The 24,557-nt window shown below is 39.0% G+C and overlaps 1 protein-coding gene across 12 annotated transcripts in view; it reads right to left on the bottom strand.

Annotated features, from left to right (window-relative positions):
• Window positions 1-23,818, bottom strand: part of LOC134646545 (epidermal growth factor receptor substrate 15-like 1) — a 57,141-nt gene extending 33,323 nt beyond the window's left edge. For 6 of the 12 annotated variants that reach the window (XR_010096756.1, XR_010096755.1, XM_063500323.1 and 3 more), the window contains exons 1-17: window positions 23,743-23,818; window positions 19,754-19,795; window positions 19,539-19,628; window positions 17,205-17,252; window positions 16,874-16,969; window positions 16,613-16,681; window positions 15,146-15,271; window positions 14,491-14,550; window positions 13,394-13,636; window positions 12,215-12,372; window positions 10,873-11,029; window positions 9,837-9,899; window positions 9,563-9,583; window positions 6,642-6,727; window positions 3,815-3,847; window positions 1,137-1,209; window positions 156-317 (exon numbers count right to left, since the gene is read on the bottom strand). Coding sequence is in view for 10 of the 12 variants with exons in the window: in XM_063500323.1 (XP_063356393.1) it covers window positions 156-317; window positions 1,137-1,209; window positions 3,815-3,847; window positions 6,642-6,727; window positions 9,563-9,583; window positions 9,837-9,899; window positions 10,873-11,029; window positions 12,215-12,372; window positions 13,394-13,636; window positions 14,491-14,550; window positions 15,146-15,271; window positions 16,613-16,681; window positions 16,874-16,969; window positions 17,205-17,252; window positions 19,539-19,628; window positions 19,754-19,795; window positions 23,743-23,769 (1,554 nt within the window). In the remaining 2 variants the exon portion in view is untranslated. The remainder of the gene's footprint in view (window positions 1-155; window positions 318-1,136; window positions 1,210-3,814; window positions 3,848-6,641; window positions 6,728-9,562; window positions 9,584-9,836; window positions 9,900-10,872; window positions 11,030-12,214; window positions 12,373-13,393; window positions 13,637-14,490; window positions 14,551-15,145; window positions 15,272-16,612; window positions 16,682-16,873; window positions 16,970-17,204; window positions 17,253-19,538; window positions 19,629-19,753; window positions 19,796-23,742) is intronic. The other 6 variants (XM_063500326.1, XM_063500327.1, XM_063500331.1 and 3 more) reach the window with 3 other exon arrangements.
• Window positions 23,819-24,557: the final 739 nt, after the last annotated feature.

The raw sequence follows: 24,557 nt of genomic DNA, 5'->3' as shown, positions 1-24,557 counted from the left end.
TGACTTCAACAAACAAACACTGAAAACAGCATATTAGAAATTGAATACATTAATTTTCAGGTATTTTGATTCTGTGATTGTTGTATAATAACTGAGGCAGTACTCCACAAAGGGGAAACTTCTACATTATCAGCTTACTCCTCTCTCTCTCTTACCATCTGAGACTCTTCCTGGCACTTCATCCGGACTTCATTCAACATGTCTTCTAATTTGTGTTTCTGCTGGTCCATCTCCTCCAGCCGGTCCTGGGCATCTTGTTTCTGAGCTTCTAACTCCTGCAGGCTGGTTGTCTCTCTGTCCAGGTCATTCTGCATTTCCTGATAGACGATAACAACTGTTGTTGTGATTTGGCGCTATATAAATAAAATTGAATTGAATTGAACTGAATTGAATTCCAGATATGCTGCCCTGTGCTTCAACAACACTGGGCTGGGTGAACACATTCATTGATACCTCATTCAAATTTCTCTGAGTGCATTGCAATACAGATCTTTCTGGGAAAGCTAGGAGAGGGAGAATGTGCTTCTATATAAATGAAGGTTGGTGTCACAGTGTTAAAAACCCCCACAAACCTTCATATACTGTATATATACACACACTTGATCAATAAAGCTGATTCTGAGGCTAATAGCTCTTTGGGAACCACCTTGTTAGTTCAAAATTACATTTCTACACATGTCAAACTGTGTTGTTTTTGGACATTCTGTAGATTCACCTAATAACATGGGAACAAATTATTTCTTTTTGTAACAAACTGATAGTAACAAGTACCTAAAGATACAATTTAAAATTGGTTCCTTTAGTTAGGTGCTTTTTTTTTTTTATCCTTGAATGACTCATAGTTCAGTGTTAAGTGGCTGAACAAATAAAAATAAATATTCCCCTGAAAATGGTCAAGAACTGTACTGAAAATGAGTAAAATTGCAGCCAATGTTCAAAGAAAAACTTTAAAAGGCCTCGAGAAAGCCTATAGAAGTACTGCTCAAGGCCAATTAAAAAAAAAAATAAAAAATTTAAATATAAAGAAATGAACGGTGGCTGAGTAAAATACACGTACATTAAGGACAGAGTGTCTCAATTTTATGTTGAGTCCACATCCAGTTGCTACCAACTGACAAAAAACAAGCTGTCCTCACCTGCACCTCGGCACTCTTATGTCTGATAGCCTCCTCTGCTTCCCTGATATCCTGCTCAAGAGTGTACTTCTCCCTGTACAAAACCAGAAACATTCACACAAACACAAGCACATTGATTTTCTTATTTTAAAGGTTTATAATATGTCTATAAAATAATTACAGAATAAGAATAAATAAATTAAAAGTATATTTCACTGGTGTCAATTTAAAAAAACTTTGTGTGCAACTTGACAGAAGAATCATACAAAAGGTATTTTTATTTCCCAAAACAAAATAATCACATCAGGGCTTGCTGGTCGTCCAACATACAAGGCTGAAAACGAAAGGCGATAGAGCATTTGTAACTGTGGCCCAAGACTCTGGAACTCCCTTCCTTTAAGCCTGAGATCTGTGGACTCAGTGGTTTCATTTAAAAAACAGCTAAAAACCCATCTTTTTAAACTTGCTTTTGGTTGATTTATGCTTTTATGTTTTAGTTTTTCTGTGAAGCACTTTGTGATTTTTGTCTTGAAAGGTGCTATACAAATAAAATTTTACTTACTTTACATCTTTGTGAATTACTGCCTCATTTCTTATGTACTTAATATGTATGATATATAACATGATAAGGTATTTGGCACTATGAGTGTAAATATTTTTGTGAGCTAGTATTTAGTACCCTGTTCAGGACAATCTATGTTCTAATACAGAAAAGTCTAATATTTTGCTGCTTACACTTTTAGAGGTCAATTAACATCTCCCTACTGTAGCAGGTTTTATGCAAGTCTTGCATAGTAAAGAAAAAGTCATTTACAGAGAAAAATCTACTGCACATATATGACAGATATACTTGGTAATTTGCGACCACCGGGGGTTTGACAGACTCCATAGCAATCTGTGTATTCTGGTTCTCAGGTATCAAGGTTGATAGAAATGATTAAAGTATCTAAAAAAAGAATCAAGGAACACTTTGAAAAAACATCAGATCTGAAATGGGAAAAAATAACGCTGTATCTCAAATGAGTATTTTTTATGACCCCCACGTGCGTGGGTTTAGGTCAGGCCAATGTGTTGTTACATGAGGCCGGGCATTGTCAGGCACCATGAGGAGCCAAGGACCTACTACACCACATCTGACAATGGGTCGAAGGATTTCCTCCTGATGAGTAATGGTAGTCAGGGTGCTGTTGCCTAGCCTGTAGAGGTCTATGCGTCCCTCCATGGATGGATTTCGCACTTAGACTGCAGGCTTTCTAGAGTATTTAAATGTAGAATGGGAGGCAGAGCCTTCAGCTTTCAGGCCCCTCTCCTGTGGAACCAGCTTCCAGTTAGGATTTGGAGGGAAGACATCCTCACTACTTTTAAGATTAGGCTTAAAACTTTCCTTTTAGATAAAGAATACAGTTAGGGCTGGATCATGTGACCTTGATACTTCCCTTAGGTTGCAATAGCTCCAGGAGGCTGCTGGGGGATTCCCATGAGGCACTGAGTTTTGCTGCTGGGAGAGTTTTTCCTCTTCACACTTTTTTTTCCACTTACTATGTGTTTACACACCTCTCTGCATTTAATTATTAGTTATTATTAATGCTCTCTTCCACGGTGTGTCTTTGCGCTGTCTTCTTCCCCTAACCCCAACCAGTCGCAGCAGATGGTTCTTCCTTTTAAAAGGGAGTTTTTCTATCCGACTGTCACCAAAGTGCTTGCTCATAGGGGATCATTGTTGGGGTTTTCTCTGTTTACTTTGTATTATTGTTGGGTCTTTACTTTACAATATAAAGTGCGTTAAGGCAAATTTTGCTGTGAGTTGGCACTACATAAATAAAACTGAATTGAGCTAAACTGGACATGCCTGTCCACACCATTGTTGACCTACTACTAAATTAAACCTGCTCACATCTGTGAAAAACATCGGACATCAGTGGTGGACCTGCAATTCTGGTATTCTATGGTAAATGCTCTTCGGGCTCCATGGTGGTGGGCAGTATAGGGCCTACGGCTATTGTATTGATGCCTGTTTCTGATTGTGTGTTCAGAGATATTCACACCAGTCATTTTGTAGGGCTCATCCTGTTCCTCCTTGCACAAGGGAGCAAACGCCAGTCCTGCTGATGGGTTAAGGACCTTCTTTAAGCCTGTCCAGCTTTCCTAGAGTAACTGCAATCCCATCTAGAATCCCTCCATGTTCCTGAAACTGTGCTGGGAAACATAGCAAACCTTCTGAGAATGGCTCATATTGGTGTGCCATCATGGAGGAGTTGGACTACCTGTGAAACCTCTATAGCGACCAGGTATTGCCTCATGGTACCAGTTGTGACCCTGACCCCAGGCAAATGCAAAACTAGTGAAAAAACATTCAGAAAACATAAGGAAAAAAAATCTCAGTGGTCTCCACCTGTAAAACCACTCCTGTTTTGGCAGTTGTCTTATTGTTGCCCCTCAAGTGCACCTGTTATTAATTTCATTAACACCAAAGCAGCTGAAACTGATTAACAACCAACCTCTGCTGCTTAACTCACCAGATCAATAAACCAGAAATTTAATTGCACTGATGCTATATTCTGTGGGGTTTTTAAAATGTTTTTGAGCAGTATTTAAACATTATACAACAAAAAGATAGGTAAGATAGACACTGCTCACTCTGTGTCATTTGAATGCATGTCCATTTTAGTATATTTAGTAATAAGTAGCCAGTTTGTTACCTGAGAGTATTCCACTGGGTATAGGCAAGAGTGCTGACGCAGCATAGTGAATAAGTAGTGAACAAACAAAAATTTGATAAAATACATGCATCAAAGGAAGAGTGGATAGCTGTGTGTTTGGCTGACTGGGTGGCTAAGTAGGTAGATGGATGCATGGATGGATGGATAGATGGATGGGTGGATAAGCGGGTGGGTGAACTAATGAAAAGCAGATCTGTGTAATTATATTTATGTCAAAAGTCACACATGAGGGGAAACATAATCACAAGCAAATTAAAGTAAATTCAACAACCCATGTGCATAGATCTCAGCACAACGAAGCCATTGCGCGTAAGAGTGTCTACTTTGCAAGCACTACAGCAAATTCATGGTCTCATAACTTGCTCGCTTGAATTAATCTGAACTGACAGTTTGGTAGGCAGAGCCCTGAGAACGAGGGGCCTTAATATGACTGGTCACTTTCAAAGCAATAAAATCACAGTCTCAGTAATGGACAGGTTCTGTTTACTGGTTTAAACCAAATTATCCTGTGTGTGCAGCATGCGTTATTTACTATTACAGTTATCTTTTGCTGTAAAGCAGTACTGAAAACTGTCTACTGAAGACTACTTTAATGCTCAAGTAATCTTAAAACCCCTGGGACTATAAGGCAAGCTCAGAATATTCTGCACTCCTGTCCCATTAGTCTATTGTACACTATTATATAACTTTTGTGACCATTAAAAACAAATAAATAAAAAGAACACTCTTAATGAGAATCAGGATGCTGCACAAAATAAAGACATATAAACTTGCAAACAAAAAGTTGATTAGTCTGCAGCAAACACATGTAATTGAACCATGACTAAAAGGGAATGCTTTCAGAAGCCACTGATAAGTCAGTTCATCCACCAGGGCACAGTAGAAATTACAGCTGTAGTTAAACTGGCAAACTTCATTCATTCAAGTCAACAAATCAAGACAAGTACTTACTGACGTGTAGCACAGATCGATTCTCTCATAGTGATTTTTGATTTATTCATAGAATAATGATAAGACTATACAAAGGCAAATATTTGACTTTCAAGTCCATTTAAAGCTTTAACTCCATTTAGCAAAATTACATATAAAATAAACCAAATATAATACAGTTTGTTCTAGCGTGTGGTGTACACTTTAATGACTCAACAATTATTTAGACTTTAAAGGATATTTTAACGTAGAACATTTGTACTTCTACTTTAGTAAAAGTTTATTTTCACAGAATGTACATATATTGTAGTATTTCTACTTTTATACAAGTATAGGATTTAGGATTGAAAACTTCTTCCACAACCATGAAAAGCTGATAATCAGCATTACACCATGTGGGCTACACAATTTTGGTAGCCTGTTTATTCATGTTATTTGTAACATAAAACATGCACACAATTTTCATCCCTGTTTCCCTGCATTTAAAGTATGCCTAGGTATCTAAGTGCCTACCAGGATTTTCTCAATTCTTTAATACTGTTCTTGCTGGTTTCTTTATGAATACTAATCCTTAAACAATAATAGATATTGATGTGTGGCATTTCCCTGTCATTTCAGGTCAAGGGTAGAAGACCAGAATGACTGATCAACAGCAGACATAACTAAAATGAAACCATGTGTTAACTAGCACAAAGATTACCACAAACCATGAAAAATTAACATGAGTTGCAGGCATTCCCAACTGCTTCCACTTTGTTATAATACCACTAATAGTTGACTGTGGAGTATTTATTATCGAAGAAATTTCACAACTGGACACAGGTAACATCCCATCACCTGAACTTCACTGAGCTCCTGAGAGCAAACCTTTCACAAATGTTCGTAGAAACCATCTGTATGCCTAGGTGGTTGATTTTAAACACCTGTACCCATGGAAGTGATTGGAACACCTGAATTGGATTGGTGAAGGAATACTTTTAGCTATATAGTGCATGCTGTTGCCTCAGTGTAACTTGGTGTCATGCAGTAAACTGAGCAACTCTATCACAAAGGCTGTGGTGGCAATGCTTTGAAAGTGACCAATCAGAATCAGAATCAGAGAGACTTTATTTATCCCCAAGGGGCAATTAAGATTCACATCAGGACCCCTCTTCCTTTGGGTTCTGCCTTCCAAACTGTCAAAAGTAAGATTGATTTAAGCAAAAATAATTCAGCTTTGAGCGAAGAGTTACCTTCAAGAGTGTGAATGTGCTGCAGAAATTGCAAAGCAGACACTCACATGCGTGATGGCTTCTTCATGCACATGGCTGCTGAGTACTACATGCACAATATGATGAATTTATGAGTAAGGGATTTATTTACACAAGTGACAATGAATACCTGCACGTATGAAATTTGGCTTTGATTATGTTTTTTCTCGCAGGTGACCTTTGACATAAATATGTATACAGATGGAAAACAGTCTAAAGAGACTAAGAATGTAGTCTCTAAAAACGGATTTGCACCCCACCCCACCATTTAGCAAGCTCTGACCGTGGGTTATAGACATCCATATTCCCATTTGTCAACTCCTTACAGTTAGTATTCCTTAATGGTTCAAATTTTAAAACTGGCCACAATAAAAGTAACTTTGGAAATGAGAATGCTGCTGCATAAAAATATAGTTAAAAGATGTCTTGTCCTTACTACCAACATTATTTTGACAGGACAGTACAGTGACAGAAAAGGTAGATCACTGTTCTATGTGTTATTATGATTATACAAATGGATGGAACTGAAATGAATTAAAAGTCTTGATATTAATGTTAACAGTGGATTAGTGATGGAGCTTTTTTGGTACTGCAATTTTGCTACTGTTGATGACCCTGTTTGTTACCTTTGCAGCTGAGCTATCTCCTGGCTGATGTCATCCAACTCCTTGATGCCAGTGAACTCTCCTGAACCCACTGAACTAGAGCTGTCCTGTAAAAAACAGCAAAAAGGACAAAATAAGAGACGGTCAAGTTGTCTCAACATACATGATGAAGTAGGATGATGAAATGGCACCAAATGAGCCATGGCAGAATAGGCCAATGGAAGGAGAAAGAGGTAAAAAACGGATAGGAGAAAAACTGGAGGTCAAGAAGAGGAGCAGCACGGAGGTGGGGCTATGTCTATCACCAACATGTGAGGGAGGTGTCACCACCAATGACAACCTGCAAAGGACAGGAAAGATTCAGGACTTTTCAATTTTATCTTCACCTCACCTTTAAAAAAAATCTATATCGGTCTTCAACAAGCTTCCAGTATTTTTATCTCTAGGTCTGGGAATTGCAGAGTAACTTAATGGTACTATAACGATATGCTACCTGCAATAAATATAAGACAACGATTCTGCAATGCTTTTATGTCTGTGTAACCTATTATGAAAAAAATGCATCTCGGAAGCATTGTGTTATCTTAGTTTTTATTACAGTTATTATGGCATTTAAATAAATTCTATTAATTCAATTAATTATTACTCCAATAATTACTCTCCACGCTGTCTGCCATTTATGCTTGCTTTTGATGAGCACCACAATGAAGAATCTTTAGTAAGGACTCTGGAAAGTAATATTGGTGGAAAAATAAGTTTTAGAGTGCCTGCATGATTTAATAATAACATTAGGACATAATGAGTGTACCCAGGATGTACCCCGTGAGAAGCGGGTTACATCCTGGGTACATCCTGGACAGCTTGCCAGTCTGTCGCAAAGCTAACACAGACAGACAACAGACGACCATCCGTGCTCACACTCGCACTAACTGCCTTTGGACTTTTGGGAAGAACCCTGTACTTTTTTGCTGTGAAGCAACCATGCGCCACCATGCTACCCTTGTTATGCTTACATGTTGAGTGGAAGATATGTGTGTTGTCTGATCACACACATTTCACAACCAAATAAGCTTTCAGTGAAGTATTATTAAAAAAAGACTGCACATTTCCTGTCTTCATTGCAAAAATATGACTGGCATTTCTTCTATTAAAAATCCTTCTGAGTGGACCTGTCATGGTACTGGATCTATGACAGCATTTCTGTTTCTTCTGCTTTTTCTGGCATTGTTTAGGTTTCTAGTTTAATCATTTGCATTTCTAGTCCAGTTAGATATTTCCTGCTAAGGTAACATTTATAGTTCTAGTCTTTTGTTTTGTTACTGTTCTTCCCTTGCATTCCACATTTCATGTCTAGTTTCCCACGTCTTCATGTTTGTTTACTCGCTTGTGTCTGTTTTCTGTTTCCTTTCGGTCTTTCCAGTTGACTGTGTTCCCATGTCTGTTTGATCCCCAGTCCCAGTGTTAAGTCCATATCTTAGTGTGTGTCTCTTGTTTTTATTTCGATAGTCCCTTGTCCTGTGCTTAGTGTATTCAGTTTTGCTTCCTCCCTCGTTGTGTCAGATTACTTCCAGCTGTGTTTCCCATCCTTTCATTATCCTCTGTGTATTTAGTCCTCTGTCTTCCTCTGCCTGCTGTCACATTGTCCCACATGGCTGTGTATTCTTGTGCGCCTCGTTTCCCTCTTCCATCTCAAGTTTGAGTTTCAAGTTTGTTGTTTCCAGTTCTCTCCCATTCAGAACTGCCTTAATTCTTCATGGCACAGATTTAACAAGGTCTTGGAAACATTCCAGAGATTTTGGTCCATACTGACATCGCAGTATTACACAGTTGCAGAGCCAGCTACACAGTCATGATGCAAATTTCCCGTTCTCGCTTTAACTTCCTGTCATGTTCAAGAAACCAGTTTTAGAAGATCTGAGCTTTGTGACATGATATGTTATTCTGGTGGTAGCAGCTATCATAAGACGGATCCACTGTGGTCATAAATGAATGGATGGGGTGAGTAATAACCACTGACACAAGGCAGGGTGGATCCATACTGTCATGCTGTTTATTTCAAATTCTGATCCTGCCATCCACATGTCGCTGCGGAAATAGAGACTCATCAGACGTGGTAACATTGTTCCAGTCTTGTGTTGTCAAATTTAGGTAAGCCTGTGTGAATTCTAGGCTCAGTTACTGTTGCCTTCCTATTAGTCTGGCCATTCTCCTCTGACCACTGGCATCACCAGTGTTGGCCATTTTTGGCCACAGAACTGACACTCACTAGATACTTTCTCTTTTTCTTTACTTTTCTTTCTTGTAAATCCTAGAAGTGGTTGTGTGGGAAAAGTAGATTAGATCAGCAGAATGGCAGATTCTGAAATACCCAAGCCAATTTGGCACAAACAATACCAATTAATGCCACATTCAGGGTAACTTAAATCACCTTTATTCCCCATTCTGATTCTCAGCTGAACTTTGACGTCTTAAAAAGTGCCGCATTCGTAAATGCACGGAGCTGCTGCCATGTGATTGGCTGATCATATGTCTGTCATCAAAGAGTTCAACAGGTGTAACTAACCAAGTGTTTGGTGAGTATATTGTATGTTTAAATAACTGTATCATATATCTGTCTACGGTGCACTTTTTGTTGTCATACTGCAACTAGTTTTGCGCGTTCAACTGAGTAGATGATTGCTGAATTGAGTTATTTACTGCAAGACCACAACTACAACTGCTACTAACAGATTTGAGCTTCCTTAAAAGACATCCTCAACAAAAAAGAACCAATTTTTCATCCAGTGATCCTGAATCTTGCCATGATCAAGACAGTTTACAGTGTGAGGCAATCTTACTGCATTGTATCGAAATGGAGAAAAAATTCTTGCAAATGCTTTCCAGGAATCAGTGAAAGCTGAAAGCATTTAGAAAGTAGTACGTTATAAGCCCATGTTACCTACCCACAACTTGAACATTATGGCCTAAGAGAGGAGGAAGAGGCGAAAGGTAGAAACGTTAGCAGCAAAGAGAGGATAGAACAGTGAGCAGTAAATGTCTTTGGTTTCACCAATTTAACCCTTCACAACATTTCCATTTTATTTTGACATGGGTCAGCGTTTGAGACATTTTCCAGCAGAAATAAACCACTCCCAAGATAAGACATGTAGCGGGAAATATGAACACCTTGCAGACTGAGAAAGAGGAGAACAGGGAAGAAAAGAACAACTGACTCACCCGCCTCATTTCTGACAGAGCAGCCATCTCAGATCCCACTGGAGTAATGTATCCTGACATACTCTGAAACCACAGAGAAGGTGGTGGTGAAAACCAGCATCACGTCTCTGATGATGGTGTAAAAATCAAGTGGCTTTATTGTCATTTCAACCAGTGAAGTGTGTGTGTGTGTGTGTGTCAGTCCAGTCACTGAGTGTTGAGGAGTCTGATGGCTTGGGGGAAGAAACAGTCTGGCAGTGAGGGCCTGAATGCTCGGGTACCTCTTGTCAGAAAGCAGCAGGGTGAAGAGTGTGTGTGTGAGGGGTGTGTGGGGTCTTCCACAATGCTGGCGGCTTTGCGGATGCAGCGGGTGCAATACGTATAAACAGCAAACTTCTCTGATGATGGTGTAAAACAGCAAGCAATGTAGCTTTATTCCATGTCAAAACAGAAACTTTTGAAAACCTTTTAAACAAGAGGGACTTTGATTACATTATGTCCCACCAAAGAAGAATGAATCATGGCTTAACAATGATGACAAAAGCAAATTTTGATTTAAAAAAACAACAACTAGGCTTTAGGCTACAGGTCATTGTAATATAATAATAAACTCAACAAACTTGAAACTCATAAACTCACATTTTATTCACAAAGATACTCATAAAACATATCAAATGTTTAAACTGAGAAAATGTTAATATTAGCTCACTTTGAATTTGATGGCAGCAGCATGTCTCAACAAAGTTGGCATGGGAGCAACAAACGCTAACGGGCTAACGCATTAGCTTGTTAACGCGTTAGCGTCGTGCAGCCCCACGCACGTGGCGATCCGCGATAACTCGCTAACGGAGATTTGCCGCGTTAATGCGGTTATGGCGTTAACGTCATTTTAACAAGATTAACACTGACAGCACTAGTTTTTATGTTTTATTGTGAATTAAAAAAGGTCAGGTACAATTTAGGTCTCACTGTGACAGACAATACTATATCATGCAAGCTGGGGATATGAATATGTCGACATTAGCACACTTTTAACAGCTTTGATGATGCTACTTACCGGTAGTGGAGTGCCTCTTTCAGAAGGTGGAATCATATCAGCAGTCAGGGCTTGTGGAGGATCAATGCCCTTACTGACTTTCTGCTGGATAAGATGCATGGCGAGGGCAAACTGCTCCCTGGTCAGCTTGCCTATCTGCCTTGTATCTGCTAAAGCCCTGCGAGAAACAACATAATCGACAGAGACACATTCAGTTCATTCAGTTAACCTCAGCTTTTATATTGCAAAGAATCGGTCTAATAAAAATACAAAGGAAATGAACCATATCAAGTCTAATAGCAACCAAATCAAGCAGCTCCAAGTTAATTTTTCAATGTCACGTTTTGCACATTTTTTGGGCAGAGCTATGGTACTATAATGATTTTCACCCAGTAATATCTCAGCAACCTAACAACTGGATGTGTCCGTCTTGTTAGCAAAAACTTCAATCAAGGATTTGTGATAAGTGGCAATATCTGTGGAGCTGTTTTTTCTGGTCCTGGAATCTGCTGTGGAGGGATTTTGGCAACTCTTCTTGGCAGAATTATTTTAATCTTAATTCAGGCACATTAGAGAGTTTTCTGGCGTTTTTTTTTTATTAATCATGGTTTGGGGTGTATGACCCAGTGTTCTGAATTAGATTTTTTTAGTTCTGTTTATGATTATTGTGTGTTTCTGAATAGTTTGTTCTTTGTTTTGGTAATTTTGAGTTTTCTATCCTAGGATATTTCTCTTCATTGTTTTATTCTCAGTTTTTGTTGTGTCTCCACCATTTGTAATTTGTTATTATCGCTAACTGTTTATAGTTAATTCCCAAAGTCTCATCTTTCCTGCCTCCTGTGTTCCCCTTATCTGTTGACTCTTCATTTCCTCTATCTTTGCTTAATCTGTGTCTCGTCGTGTTTCCCATATCTCTGATTACCTCAATCTAAGGCCTTAAAGATGAAGACAATAGCTCATCTATAAAGTACTTGTCAGAATTTTCCCAAATGCTTTTTTAAAACACAGCAATGTGTGTAAACCAAAATGTATGATTCCGGTAGGTCTTGTTTACCTGAATGAATATAATCATTATTTAAAAACTGCATTTCTTCTTTACTTCTGATTATTACATTTTATTTGATGATCTCAATCAACTGAGATAAATATGCAAAAAAACCTTTTTCACTGTACTGTATTTATATCTCTCGTAATGGACTGCCAACATTTTTAAACGTTTTGTATCACCAATTGCAATTGAAGTTTTAAATATAAAATTCAGTTTTTGTTTTTTAAACGTATCAGTTATTGCACTGCTAATTAATAGAAATGATGAATATTAGTGTCTGCAGAAAACTGAGAAGGAACCTGGCTGAGTTCCTACCATATATGGGCAAGAAGAGTCTGAGAAAGTCCAGATTGCATGAAGATCTCCTTTACTTCCTGTCCACTGACAAAACCATCCATGTCAGCATCCGTCTTTAGGAAGATATCGTCATAGCGGCCACGTTCTGACACAGGGACCACCCAGTTCACTGAATGCTGAAAGAGACAAAGACACATTATGTCATTTTTTGTATTTTTGACTCTGAATCAACCCTGTTAAAACTATCTGCAAATCTTTTACCTACACTTGCAACTTTTGCATGTATGATTAACTATGGTTCTCATTCTTTTCAGGAGATCACTTTACATAATACATACATGCATACATACATAAGCATTGCACATCAGAGAAATGAACCTATAGAGACTTAGGTAGCCTTACCTGCATTGTTATGACAGTATACTTGACCAAACAGTAATTGCCTGTTACTTTTTAAAGGGTCTACTTAAACACATCAACTTGCATTCACAAGAAGTTTAGTAAATTCGTCCTCAGACTGTCACCAAACTTCAAACTTATCCGAGAGTTTTAGTAGATTTAATTTGAAATTCATTCTGCTAAACAATTCGCTGTTTACATCAAGACTTTTTCAAGTTCAAATTAAGTTAACAACTGAGACTTGATGTCTCAGGGCGAGAGCAGGATGGTAAAGAATAAACTCCATCAATAACAAAAGCAGCTGCGTTATTATGGCAACACAACTTTGGCTCTTCGCAAGTATCTGCAGAGACAGCATGCTAACGCTAAGCAGGCCAAGAACCTGAATCCTGGCCCCAGCCAGCAGCCCAACCCAAAACTTCGACAGGTAACAAACAAATGTATATGTTTCTACCTGTTTGAATTCATTTTCCTAATCAAGGATTTGACCCTTTTCAAATCCTTTTTAATAGGATGCTTTGTAATTATAGGCTACTTGGTGTACAATGATGGTGGAAAATATGAATTAACAACTTTAGTATAGCCGATCTGTTGTGATAATGAGAGAAAAGTGAAGCTGCTGATTTACCAGTCAGACTACGTTCCTACCCTCACCTATGGTCACAGGCTATGGGTAGTGAAATACAAGTGACAGAAATGAGGCCCTGGGACTAAAACAGGAGTAATTAGAGAGATTATTTCTCTTGCTGGCAAGGGAATGACTTGGTGTCCCCTTAAATTTTTTATAATGTTTATTACCTGTCCAGACTTGAGTGTGTGTTTGGGTGACAGGCTGCCAGTGCTGTTGAGTGAGTTCATGCTGCCGTGGGAGGGTGTGGAACGTAGAGAATCTTTAGGTGGAGGAGGGCTTGCAGGCAGTCCAGGTAAAGAGCTGGCCACAGAGCTGAGACTCTTCTTCCTCTTAGATGGAGGGATGAGAGCAGAGGGGAGGAGTGCAGGAACAGGCTCTTTTTCCAAGGCCCGGTACACCAGGTGCATGGCCTAAGAGAGAATATCAAGCTAATACTACATATTTACTGGTTCACATACTCCTGAATGAAATTAGTTATGTCCCAAACCTGTTATTTTGCCAAAAGTCCAAACATGAAAGCCTCATTAGATTGCTCCTAACTTGCTCTGCCACCTCAGTATTAATTCAATTTTATCTATACAACAAACAGCAACAGTCACCTCAAGGTGCTTAATTGACTTCATCAGTGGCAATACTCAATTCTTGTTCAACTGATTCACATTAAATCTTTTGTCTATTGGGTAATATTGAAAAAAACTATAATATTGAAAATCAGTTCTTTCTCTACTTATACTGATAATTAATTTGCTGTCAGTCACACAGCACGGGAGTTTTTGAGTACCTTGAGTCAAAATTCTGTTCTTTTCTTTCCTAAAACTAAATCATTTGTGTTCATCATATGTCCACGATCCCTACAGTCAAACATGGTGTTTGATTTTTCTTTCAAGCAACCCTACAAACAGTTCTCTCTTGCCAGTCATGAATTTGATCTCCAGAATTCCTGTTAACCAGTCATTCACATTACTTAAAACTAGAGAAGCAGTGATCTCTTACCCTTCTCTTGTTATCATTTTGTATTTACTTGGGTTATCTTTGTCTAATATTTAAATGTGACAAATGTCCAAAAAAGTTTAAAAACTACTTTTTCAGCTGAAAAGGTTAAAAAGTACTGTATTCTTTCTCAAGATATTTGTAATAAAGTTTGAGCTTTAATTTTAAGCATTGTGGAGATAAGTATTTGATCCATTCACATAACGTTTCATAGTAACAGATATTGTGAGTCAAACTTTTGCATATCAATGTTAATCAGATGAGTATCACTCACCACTGCAAACTCATCTTTGTCTAGATGGCCATCTTTGTCTATGTCACTCAGGTCCCAAACCTAACAGTAAGAAATAAACACGATTAGTGAGATGACCAATGGTAATTGAAAGGGTCACTAAAGTACAATACATTAAATTTCTTCAGAAAAAAGACTATTTTCTAACAGTTCATTCCATAAAGCCCATGAAACCAGAAGCCACAATGACATTATCGGGTGCCTGTCACTTAGGAGATAGAGGAGGTCAACTACTAATCAGAAGGTTGGTGGTTTGGTTCTTGGCTGCTCCCAGTCTGCATGCCAAATATTCTTGAACAATACAAGTGGCTCTCCAATGCATGAATGTTAGAGAGAAAGCACTTACTTAGAAAAAAAAAGTACTTGTATGAGTGGGTGTGAAGCTTTGAGTGCACAGGTAAAGTAGAAAAGTGCTACTTAAGACCCAGTGCATTTACCATTTACATTCATATAACTGAATGTTTCTGAAAGAAAACCCATTACATTCTGCCTTCAGTATTTTAAAGCTTCAACAAAGAACACAACACAAACCAAAACACCAAGTTTATGCATCCTTGAGCTTCTTGAAAGGCGATAGAAATCTAATTTTTATTCATTATTAAGTCCAAAAAAAAAAAATCCTAATTGGACTAAATACCTTCCCAAGGACATCCAGAGGTAGCTTGGAGTTGATTAAGACTGGGCGGACTTTCTCTCCTGACAGCAGGCCGTTGACTGGAGCCAGACTTTCAAAAATCCCATCAAATTTATTCTTCTCCTCTGGCTACAAAGCAAAAGACACACTATTTATTTCAAAAGCTTAAACATCTTGTGTTTATTCATACCATAAAGACAAATGTTGCTTTCCCAAATACAATTTTTGGAGCTTGGAGATATGATGGCAATCATCTGCTACAATTTGAGGCTTTGCACAGAGGGGGGTTTCTTAAATTATACATAAGCTAAACATAGCTTGTGCTAAATTTAAAAAAGAAAAACAGTCATGTTATCATAACTCATAAGCAAAGTTAACACAATGTATGCCATGTGATGCACAAACTCTGAGTGCTGCCAAAGCAAGCGCACCAACAGATTTTTCATTTGTGAAAAAGCAAAGTATCTGAATATTACAACGTTGTTAAGTTTTCAGAAGGATTGCTGCATTAAAAAAAATCATGCATTCTGTAATTAAACAGGTGTATGTGTGATTCTATAACTCTGACAAATCACTCTACACATAAATTAAAGATAATGGATGACGTTTACATCAAAAAGAAAGTTAAGCTATGTACACACTGTAAGGGATTCACAACGATGTGGCAACCACAGACCGTAAAAAGTGAATGTCATTCAGCAAGGTCAAGCAAATACAGGCCGCGGCAATAGGAAGTGGGCGGGACCTGAGATAAACTTTCAGGCATGTGACTGAGGTAACTACCAATGAGAGCAAAGAATACAGGTCATACAGGTCTTTGTTTTTAATTCAGTTTAATTTTAGTTAGTTGCCAGAGTTTCTTGTTTCAGTTCTATTTTCAATTTTTTTAAACATTTAGTTTTTATTAGTGTCAGTGTTATTTTTTATTTTGTTTATTGAGATATTTTATTTATGAAAATCAGTATAGACATTACACTATAAACATAACTTTTTGAATACAGTCGACACACGTGCTTGTAGAAATCCAAAGCCTGGATAAAAACATCCGTCAAACCTTCATCAGGCAGTTTGAGAAAACAAATTTTGACCACATTAATGTGATGCTGGAGTGAGGCTCTGGTGACAGGAATACCCACAATATTTTTCACACACTCTTTGTCAGGACTCAAATGATCAATAGTCAGTTAAAGACCCTCGGGACCACCTTCAAAGGGGGCAGCCCCAGTAGGGGTTTATTACCTAGGATATTGCAAACAAAGAAGCCTCTTGGATGAGAGGCAAAACATCTTCATTAAACTAAAGACATCGAGTTGCCTTCTTTTCAATCTCTCAAGGCCATTCTGTAATTATTGCTTTACTTCATCATCTCCAAGTCTGCGTCTGTGTGTGTGTGTGTGTGTGTGTGTGTGTGTGTGTGTGTGTGTGTGTGTGTGTGCGCGCGTGTGTGTGTGTGTGTGTATTTGTACACACCCTGACAGCCCAGTGCGATTCACCAGGAACAGAGGCTGTGCTGCTTAGAGATGGACTGCTGGTGTCCTTCTGGAATCACACATTACAGTGATCATTTTCCAACTTTCAAGAAAAGGTTTAATAATATAATGAAATGAAAGGCGTGTGACAGAGTCTGTTCATCTACAAAATGAATATGAGCAAAAGAATTATAATTATAGTAAGCTGTAGTTTCTGTATACAAAATATGACAGTTTTTGCTTGAATGAGGAATACACTCACAAACTTCGGAGGAGGGACTGTTAGGCTGAGACTGGACAAGCTGACTTCCAGACTGTTCTGAGCACAGGCAACCAGTCGTAGAGCCACATAAAACCCCTGAGTAAGAAAACAAAGTGCTTCCCATTGTGTCCTTCACATGTAGTATTAAAAAGACTTCTACCAATTGCTTTTATTAATTAGAACAACAGTATGTCTAAGAGAATTAAACATATTCTCCTCCATGCTCTCAAAAGTACATTTTTATCACTGTTTCTTTGGACAGTGTGATGTAGATCAATCTGTATATGTTTGCTTTTGTTTATTTACAATCATCTCTAAAACTCTACCTCACCTGTTTGTCCAAGTAGCCTTTGCCATCAGGATCAGCCAAATCCCAGATCTGAAACACAACGCACAAGTATATGATTAAATGTAAAATAAACAAATGAATGAATGAAAAGATGAAATGGAAAAATAACATTATCAACCATTAGTCTTACATTACTGTGGTTTAGACTGTTAGTTGGCGAGCCACTAGCAGAGCAGGATCACAGTAAGAGGAGTGGGTTTCGATTATTTCTTTGTAACAATCTTTCTTGGCAAAAATTGTTGGAAAGCGTGTTTCTTTCGCCTTAAATGGCGCCACAATTGAAGGAAAATGCATTTGTGAACTGAGCAGCATAGCTGAGTATGTGAGCTGTGCCCAGAAAAAACAGGAGGCTCAATAGCATGTGGAAGAACCAAACACAGCCACAACACTCACCAGTCTTCATGGTGGTCGCCTGCTTGGTCAAACAATACTGTTGCAAGTCAGCCAGTGTAGCTGTGTTGTTCACTCTGGCACAAACAGCACGTCCTGATTCCACAACTGTTCAATAGGCCTAAGGTCAGGACTGCAGCGGGCCATTCCCCCCTCTCCACTCTCAAATTCTAATGGTAGTTTCTGATAAACCCCGCTCTATTGGGGTCAGCGGTGGCATCTTGCAGGATAGAGTATGGTCCCAGAATGTGACGATATAGGACTGCAACTGGTTGCAGAATCTCATACATCACACTGTCTCCACCAAAGCCTCTTACCCTATCAGTGCACCAATCAGCATGGCATTCTCTGCAGCTTTTCCACACTCCACACTGATCCAAGGGCTGTAGGCAGAACTTGGACTAAGATAATATTTCACCACATGTTCAGGTTCCAGTGAACATGTTACCAACACCAGCACAAGCAGGCCTGAAGGGGAAAGGTAATCATGGCCTATCAACTCTATGAGATTGGAGAATGGCTGTGTGCTGTCTGTCAGAGAAGATTTGGCAAGTTTTTCATGAACGCAACCAATGACGGGAAAAAAAAAAAAGTTCAACGGGTCACCTTTCTCATAAGTTTGATTTTAATTACTAACTTGATGCTGTTAAATTTGTCATGGTAGCAGCTTTGAATGGTAACTGCAGTCACAGAGAAAACTGTGTATCTCTGATAGAATAGAGACAGAGTAGGTCCAGCCTTTACTTTCCAAAACCATGACTAACTGTTTCAAACTGAGCTGTCCTGCAGTAAACCGGACAAACTGACATAAGCACCTGAGGCATCGTCCTAAGTTAAATGTGTGTTTGAATGCTAATCAATAAGCTACTACAGCTACCTTAACTAGGTAGCTAAGATGAGCAGTCGCTTGTCAGTTGTACAGTCGTCCTCCTCCTATGTGCTGGCAAAGGCAGCGTAGTGTGGCACCGTCAGGCTGCAGCCTCTGTTTCTACTGAGGCGTTCATCTCTCTGGACTCGTTTTCATCTTTGCTTTGTTTTCATACCTAAATACTAAAGGAACGATGGGATGTGTGTCCTCATTAGGACAGTAATACGTGTTTGTGTGTGGGAGTGTAGCCTCAGGTTTATATTGTTAAATGGTAATTATGAGACGATGCATTTCAGGTAATTTTATGGTGAAACAAGAAAGTAATGTAACAACTTGTGTAGCAACAGCTTTCTCAGGCACGAGTAACGTACTGCATTACTTTTTAAGAACAGTAACAAGTAAAGTGTAACACATTACTTTTTGCGAGCAACGACCCCAGCAATGGTCACAACCTCTAACATGTGCAAACATTTGACCGCACAGCATGCAATCAATTTGCACAAGTAATGTCTTTGAAATGCTGCTCAGAGATGGTGGTGACTCTCAAAGCGGAGCCGATGAAAACAAAATGAGAATCGACCAGGAATCGAAGTGATAATGGAATTGGAATCACTAAATTTATATCAATTATAATCTCTAGTTCCAAGTTTTCCCATTTTGTGGATAATGGCTCTCATTTTGGTTCCCTGGACTGCCAAAGAATTAGCTTTGTAACTCTTTCCAGACTGATAGATGTCAGTGACTTTGTTCCTCCTCTGTTGTTGAAAATTTGTGTCTGTACTATATTTTTACTTTCTAGATTAAAATACTGCCAAATGAAGCTGCCCTTAGTAAATGGTTACATTTTCCCCTTATTTTAGGTTCTCGTGGGTTCAACCACAAATGGTAAATACACTGGTTCTCATAAAGCACTTTTCTACTCTACCCCAGCACTTAAACCTATCTACAAACTCAACCATCATTTTGATAACAGATGCACAGCTGTGTGAGTGTGCCGACTGGTAAAAATCTAAGAGTCATAACCAGCTGTTACGTGATGTGTAACTTTGGTTACCTACCTTTCCCAAAGTAAGGTCAGGGAGTCCAGACTTTTTTAAGAAAAGAGCAGCTTCTGTTGGTCCTACTCTCCCTGTATTCCCAGGATCCACCTTAAAACAAATCATCAGTGCAGTGTTACACTCCATAGGCATCTCTCTCTTATACCATCTTTTATGTTCTTTTACACAAAATAGGTTGAAGCTTAAAAGTTTTATGTTTTGTGTCATCATCTTACCTGCCTGTAAAAGTTCTCATATACAGGGTTCCCACTTGACAACTGTGACAGAGAAAGAAAGTTATTAAATGATTAACAGACATATATGGCATCTACACTATTCAAAAATCACTTGCTTATCACAGTATAACACCGGGTCAGTTAAACTTCAGCGGCCTCAATCTGTCTAGTTAGGAAGAATAAACCCTTTTGAATCCATTTTTCTTTCTTTGGTTCAAATCAAAGAGACAGCAGGTGCACTGCTGAGGCAACAAGACAACAACGGAAAGGAGAATGGTTTTGCAGGTGCTGGCCAAAGACCTCCTCATCCTTCTTCAGTGATTTTCCAGTCAGTTTTTCTTTTTGTTAGTCTCCTTAACACTACTGGTAGTATAAGACAGCAACTGCAAGTCATTCAGGTTGCACAGGTAGTCCAGCTCCTCCAGGATGGCACATACCCATATATATCATAGGAAAGTCTGCCATGGCTTTCAGCCTAGTCTCATCTCAAAAATATGTAAATTGTGTCAGCTTTCAGCACCTGACGGCGTGACTGTATACGTGCCGTCGGATGAAGGATCCACGCTTTGTGTTTACGTCTTTGTGCTGTTTTAGCTGTTTGGTGGGTGTTGAAATAGTTTTGTGAGCTTTAACCTGATATTCTGGCATTTCTGGCAAAATGCATTTATATTTAAAAATTGATTCAGGATTTAATGAATCGATATCGCTTTATTCAAGCTAAAATTGACTTTTTAAACCCACCCCTATTCCTAGCTTTAAACTCCTTTAAACTGACACTGTGATTCGAGCATTAGAGTAGCTCACTAACCTTGTAGTGAGCTACTCTAATGGCAGTACAGTGGCCTTGTTGACTGTCTGCAGATGCTGCTTCATTCCCTAAATGAGAAAATTGGTCCAGAGACTGATCGACACTACTCTAACCAAGACGGTCTACATGTATCACAAGATAGGGCAGAAAGAGAACGACTAAAAAGATGACCTATGATGACGCTACTGAAGTGTAATACAATAATGGCAGTTCTGTTGAAAGCCCAGACAGGACAGAGATAAGCCTGATGTATTAGCAGAAAAGAAAAGAATGCTTGGACACTAATAGACAGGTTTTTGACGGGGCTCCCACACAAACGCAAAGCAGAAGATGAAGCATTGCCAAATATGCTTCCAAACCAAGGAGGAGAAGCCTTTGGGTACACCTGTACAATGGTGGGTAATGAGGAGAGGCTGCAGTGTGTTGTCTGTCTTAAAACTGCTAGCTTGAGAAAGTTTAAAGCCTAACAAGCAAAGATGACACTTGTCCAACAGGCAGGTGCATTTATGATATCTGAAAGGACATAGAGGAGCAGCTTAAGGTGTGTGACAGCCGCTTTGCTCTACAGATGGATGAAGGCACTGAGAGTAACAAACGGGAGGACTTTGTGGGGATCTGCAGACTAGACTAGCAAGCTATGGCTGGGAAATGAGGAAATGTGGACTCATTTGAGAATTTGAAATCATTCACTGACAACAACAAGCTGCAGAACACAGTGATCTCATGCATGAAAGAACACGTCTGCCCTTCAGAAACATTTCTTGAGATATTTTCTGGTGCAGGATTTAAAAAAAAAAGATGACTGGATCCGCAGTTCATTTATCTCACCTCTGATTCAACAAAGAGGATGCCGTTTAAGTCAAAGACAGTGGCTGCATTTTGGATTGGAGTGGAGAAAGATTACCCACTTCTAGGTAAAACAGCCCTGACCATACATCTTCCTTTTGCAACATCCTACTTATGTGAGGTAGGCTTTATGCTGTGGCTTCAATCAAGACAAAATACAGATCAAAGCTGGGCATTGAATATGAACTCAGAGTAGCAGTCTTAACTGTTACCCAGGTTTGAGAAGATCTGCAGCAACAAGCAGGTTCACACCAGTCACTGAAAAGAAAAATATTTAGCCCGTTTGTGAACCACTGCTTTACAATAAGCTTAAGGAATGTATCCCTCGGGACAGCCTGGGTAATGAGCTACCAGAACTTTTTCTGTAAGTGGACACATTTATTTCTTACAATTTCAGTCCAAAGAGTCGTGCTGACAGATTTCTTTCTTTGCTGCAACAGCTTTTTATTTATCATGTAGAAAAACAGTTAAATATTTAACTTCTTTACACTGACAGAAAGGGGAGTTTCACTGGACCCACTTAAGGTCAAAGTGGAATGCATGTGGCCCATGATGTAAAAATGACTTTGACAAATCTGACATAGAGGTAACACATCTGTGAATGTTGTGGACAAAAATATATGGCACTTAAAAGAAATACAAATAGAATCTGAACTTGGGATTTTTGGTTTATTATCATCTGGTGTGGATCATTTCTGTTATGCTTTTGTCGAGTCAAATCGTTACCAGTAAAAACTATCTGGAGTATAGCTAGCTAACTCTGATGTGATGCCATCTTTTCACACAGACCTCGTACGGTTTGTAACCATCCCACTTTGTTATACTTCGTCATAAATGCAGGCATGTGACTGTGTACCACGGTTTAGAGCATACATACATAGTATTATCTACAAATTTGGTAATTTAAGACACTGATTGTCTCAGTCTTTTTTATTTTGTTGGCACAAACCGAAATCACTATATGATCACACTGCCAATGTATACAGCAGAATGCAAATGATAAAATGTGTTACACATAGTAAGGGGAAAGTATTGTGGGTAATCCTCAGAGTAACAGAGGATTAACATAGAGACCTCACACTGCTTCACCACAAGAATTAACAATCCCAGTGTGTTATCCTTTGTCATCAATGCAAACACTAAATAAAGGAGCTGTTACTACAAAACTGACTTGCTCCAGTTCACCCATTTAGACATCCCAAGAAGACATCACAGAGGTCACACTACTAGTCTGTGATAAGGCCAGAAGCTTATTTAGTAGGCAAGCTTCAGAAATATCAGTGAGGAGGCATAAGGAGAGAGCAACAGTCTGTGGTCACCACCTGTAAAACTATTCACTTTCTGGGTTTTGTATCATTATTGTCTCACCAGAATCACGGCCCCTTAAGGCGACTGTTGTGATTTATATAAATAAAACTTAAACGAAATAGAATTCATCATCCATCCATCAAATGCAGCTACCAATATCACTGTAATTTTAAACGACATTTTTGTTCTGCCAGCTGAAAGAAACCAAGCAAAAATAACCCCAGCAAGTAAAATATTTTTGCCTGACCCTTGGGGCCTCCACACTCCATAAGGCATTAGTTTTGGATAAGATAAAAAGAAGAAGAAGAAGAACTGAGGAGAATTCTTTTAGTGCAGAGGACGTGCATATCGCAACATAACAGATCATTCAAATATATAACATATAACGCTTCTCTATTTTGCTATTTAAAATCCGTTCATTCATATCTTATATTATAAAACTGACGTGCAAACTCGGCAAGCAAGACTATCATTAGCGTGGATGCTATCAGCCTCGACATTAACTTCCACGCTGAGAGCTAAGAACCGTTTTATTTCGGCATAATGAATCTTAAACAGATCAATGCACAGCCTGCTTGGATGAGCGTTTATCCTCATCCTTGCAGTACTAGGCTAGGTTAGCTAGGGCTTGCTAGCTCGAGGAGTGAACGCTATTATAGTTTATTGCCACTTTTTTTAATTTACGCTCCACTTTGCTGTAACCTTATGTACAGCTTTCGTGGTGCTTATTGTCTTAAACGTATAATAATAATCGGGCGACTGCATATTATATATTTCGGGCGTAGGTAAATGGCCACACGGCTAGGTACTGCCAGCTGATGCTATCCAGCCCGCTACCTAACGGTACTGCAATAGGCCTTTCTTTCTACTAGCTGCCTGCCTCATTTCCAGCTGTATTTAAATAGGAACTCGTCTTCAGTTCGCAGTTACATTAAAACCGACTGCCATGAATCACGTATATTGTATCACGCTTCGAAAAATCATACGTCTGATCTAAACTATAAGTCATATACTACGGCATCTTTACCTGGGTTAGAGATGTGAGGGCTGCCATCTTCCCTGTTGCTCCGGGAACGCACCCAACGTTCCTCTCCAAAACATGACCCCCCCGCCCCCTATTGGTCAACGCCACGCTTCCCTGCATAAACGGAAGACAGTACTGAAGCTACACTTTGAAATTCTACATTTATCATTAACGTGAATTCCTCGATGTGTCACAAATATTTTAAAACCAAAAGCACAGATTCACCTTTTCTGTGTTTGTGTGTTTGCTGTTAAGTTTATCAATTCTATCAAGAGGTCACATATGAGGTTATGTACAATCTGGTGCCTGATTTATTTGCGAGGAGCCTTTGTAGAGCTACGACGTAACCTACATAAGTGACGCACTTGTGTTGGTGCATTACATGTTAATTAACAGCTGATAGAGATAAATAACCAGACTTTTTCCCACCTGGGTCCGCGCTTTCTCATGGTCAGTTTTGTTTTTTGTTTTTTTTGTAGGAGGCAAACACATTGTCCATCTAGTTTTTCTACTTCTTTGTAGATTCCCTCACGTCCATTGTGGCAGTTTAAGCACTTCAAGAATATTTGTGACTTTTCATACTGATGCCAATACTAATCACAATAGTTGAGGGCCTCATGGATCGACGTGTTACATTTCAGGACGTGTACGTGAAGTTAGCGTCGTATGGATCAGAGGGGTTTGCAGCCTGATTTCTGAGCTACATCGATCTACGGAAATCTACGTCGTTGTCACAAGAGTTACCCCCTACTGGCAGTTAAGGAGAATGCCAGTTTAAGGTTCCCGCAGTCCAGCTTTGATCTGTATTTTGTCTTGAT

This window comes from Pelmatolapia mariae, linkage group LG17 (assembly GCF_036321145.2).
Source record: "Pelmatolapia mariae isolate MD_Pm_ZW linkage group LG17, Pm_UMD_F_2, whole genome shotgun sequence".
NCBI classification, from domain to species: Eukaryota; Metazoa; Chordata; class Actinopteri; order Cichliformes; family Cichlidae; genus Pelmatolapia; species Pelmatolapia mariae.
Note: the sequence above shows the minus strand (reverse complement) of the source record. Positions and strands in the feature narration are given on the sequence as shown.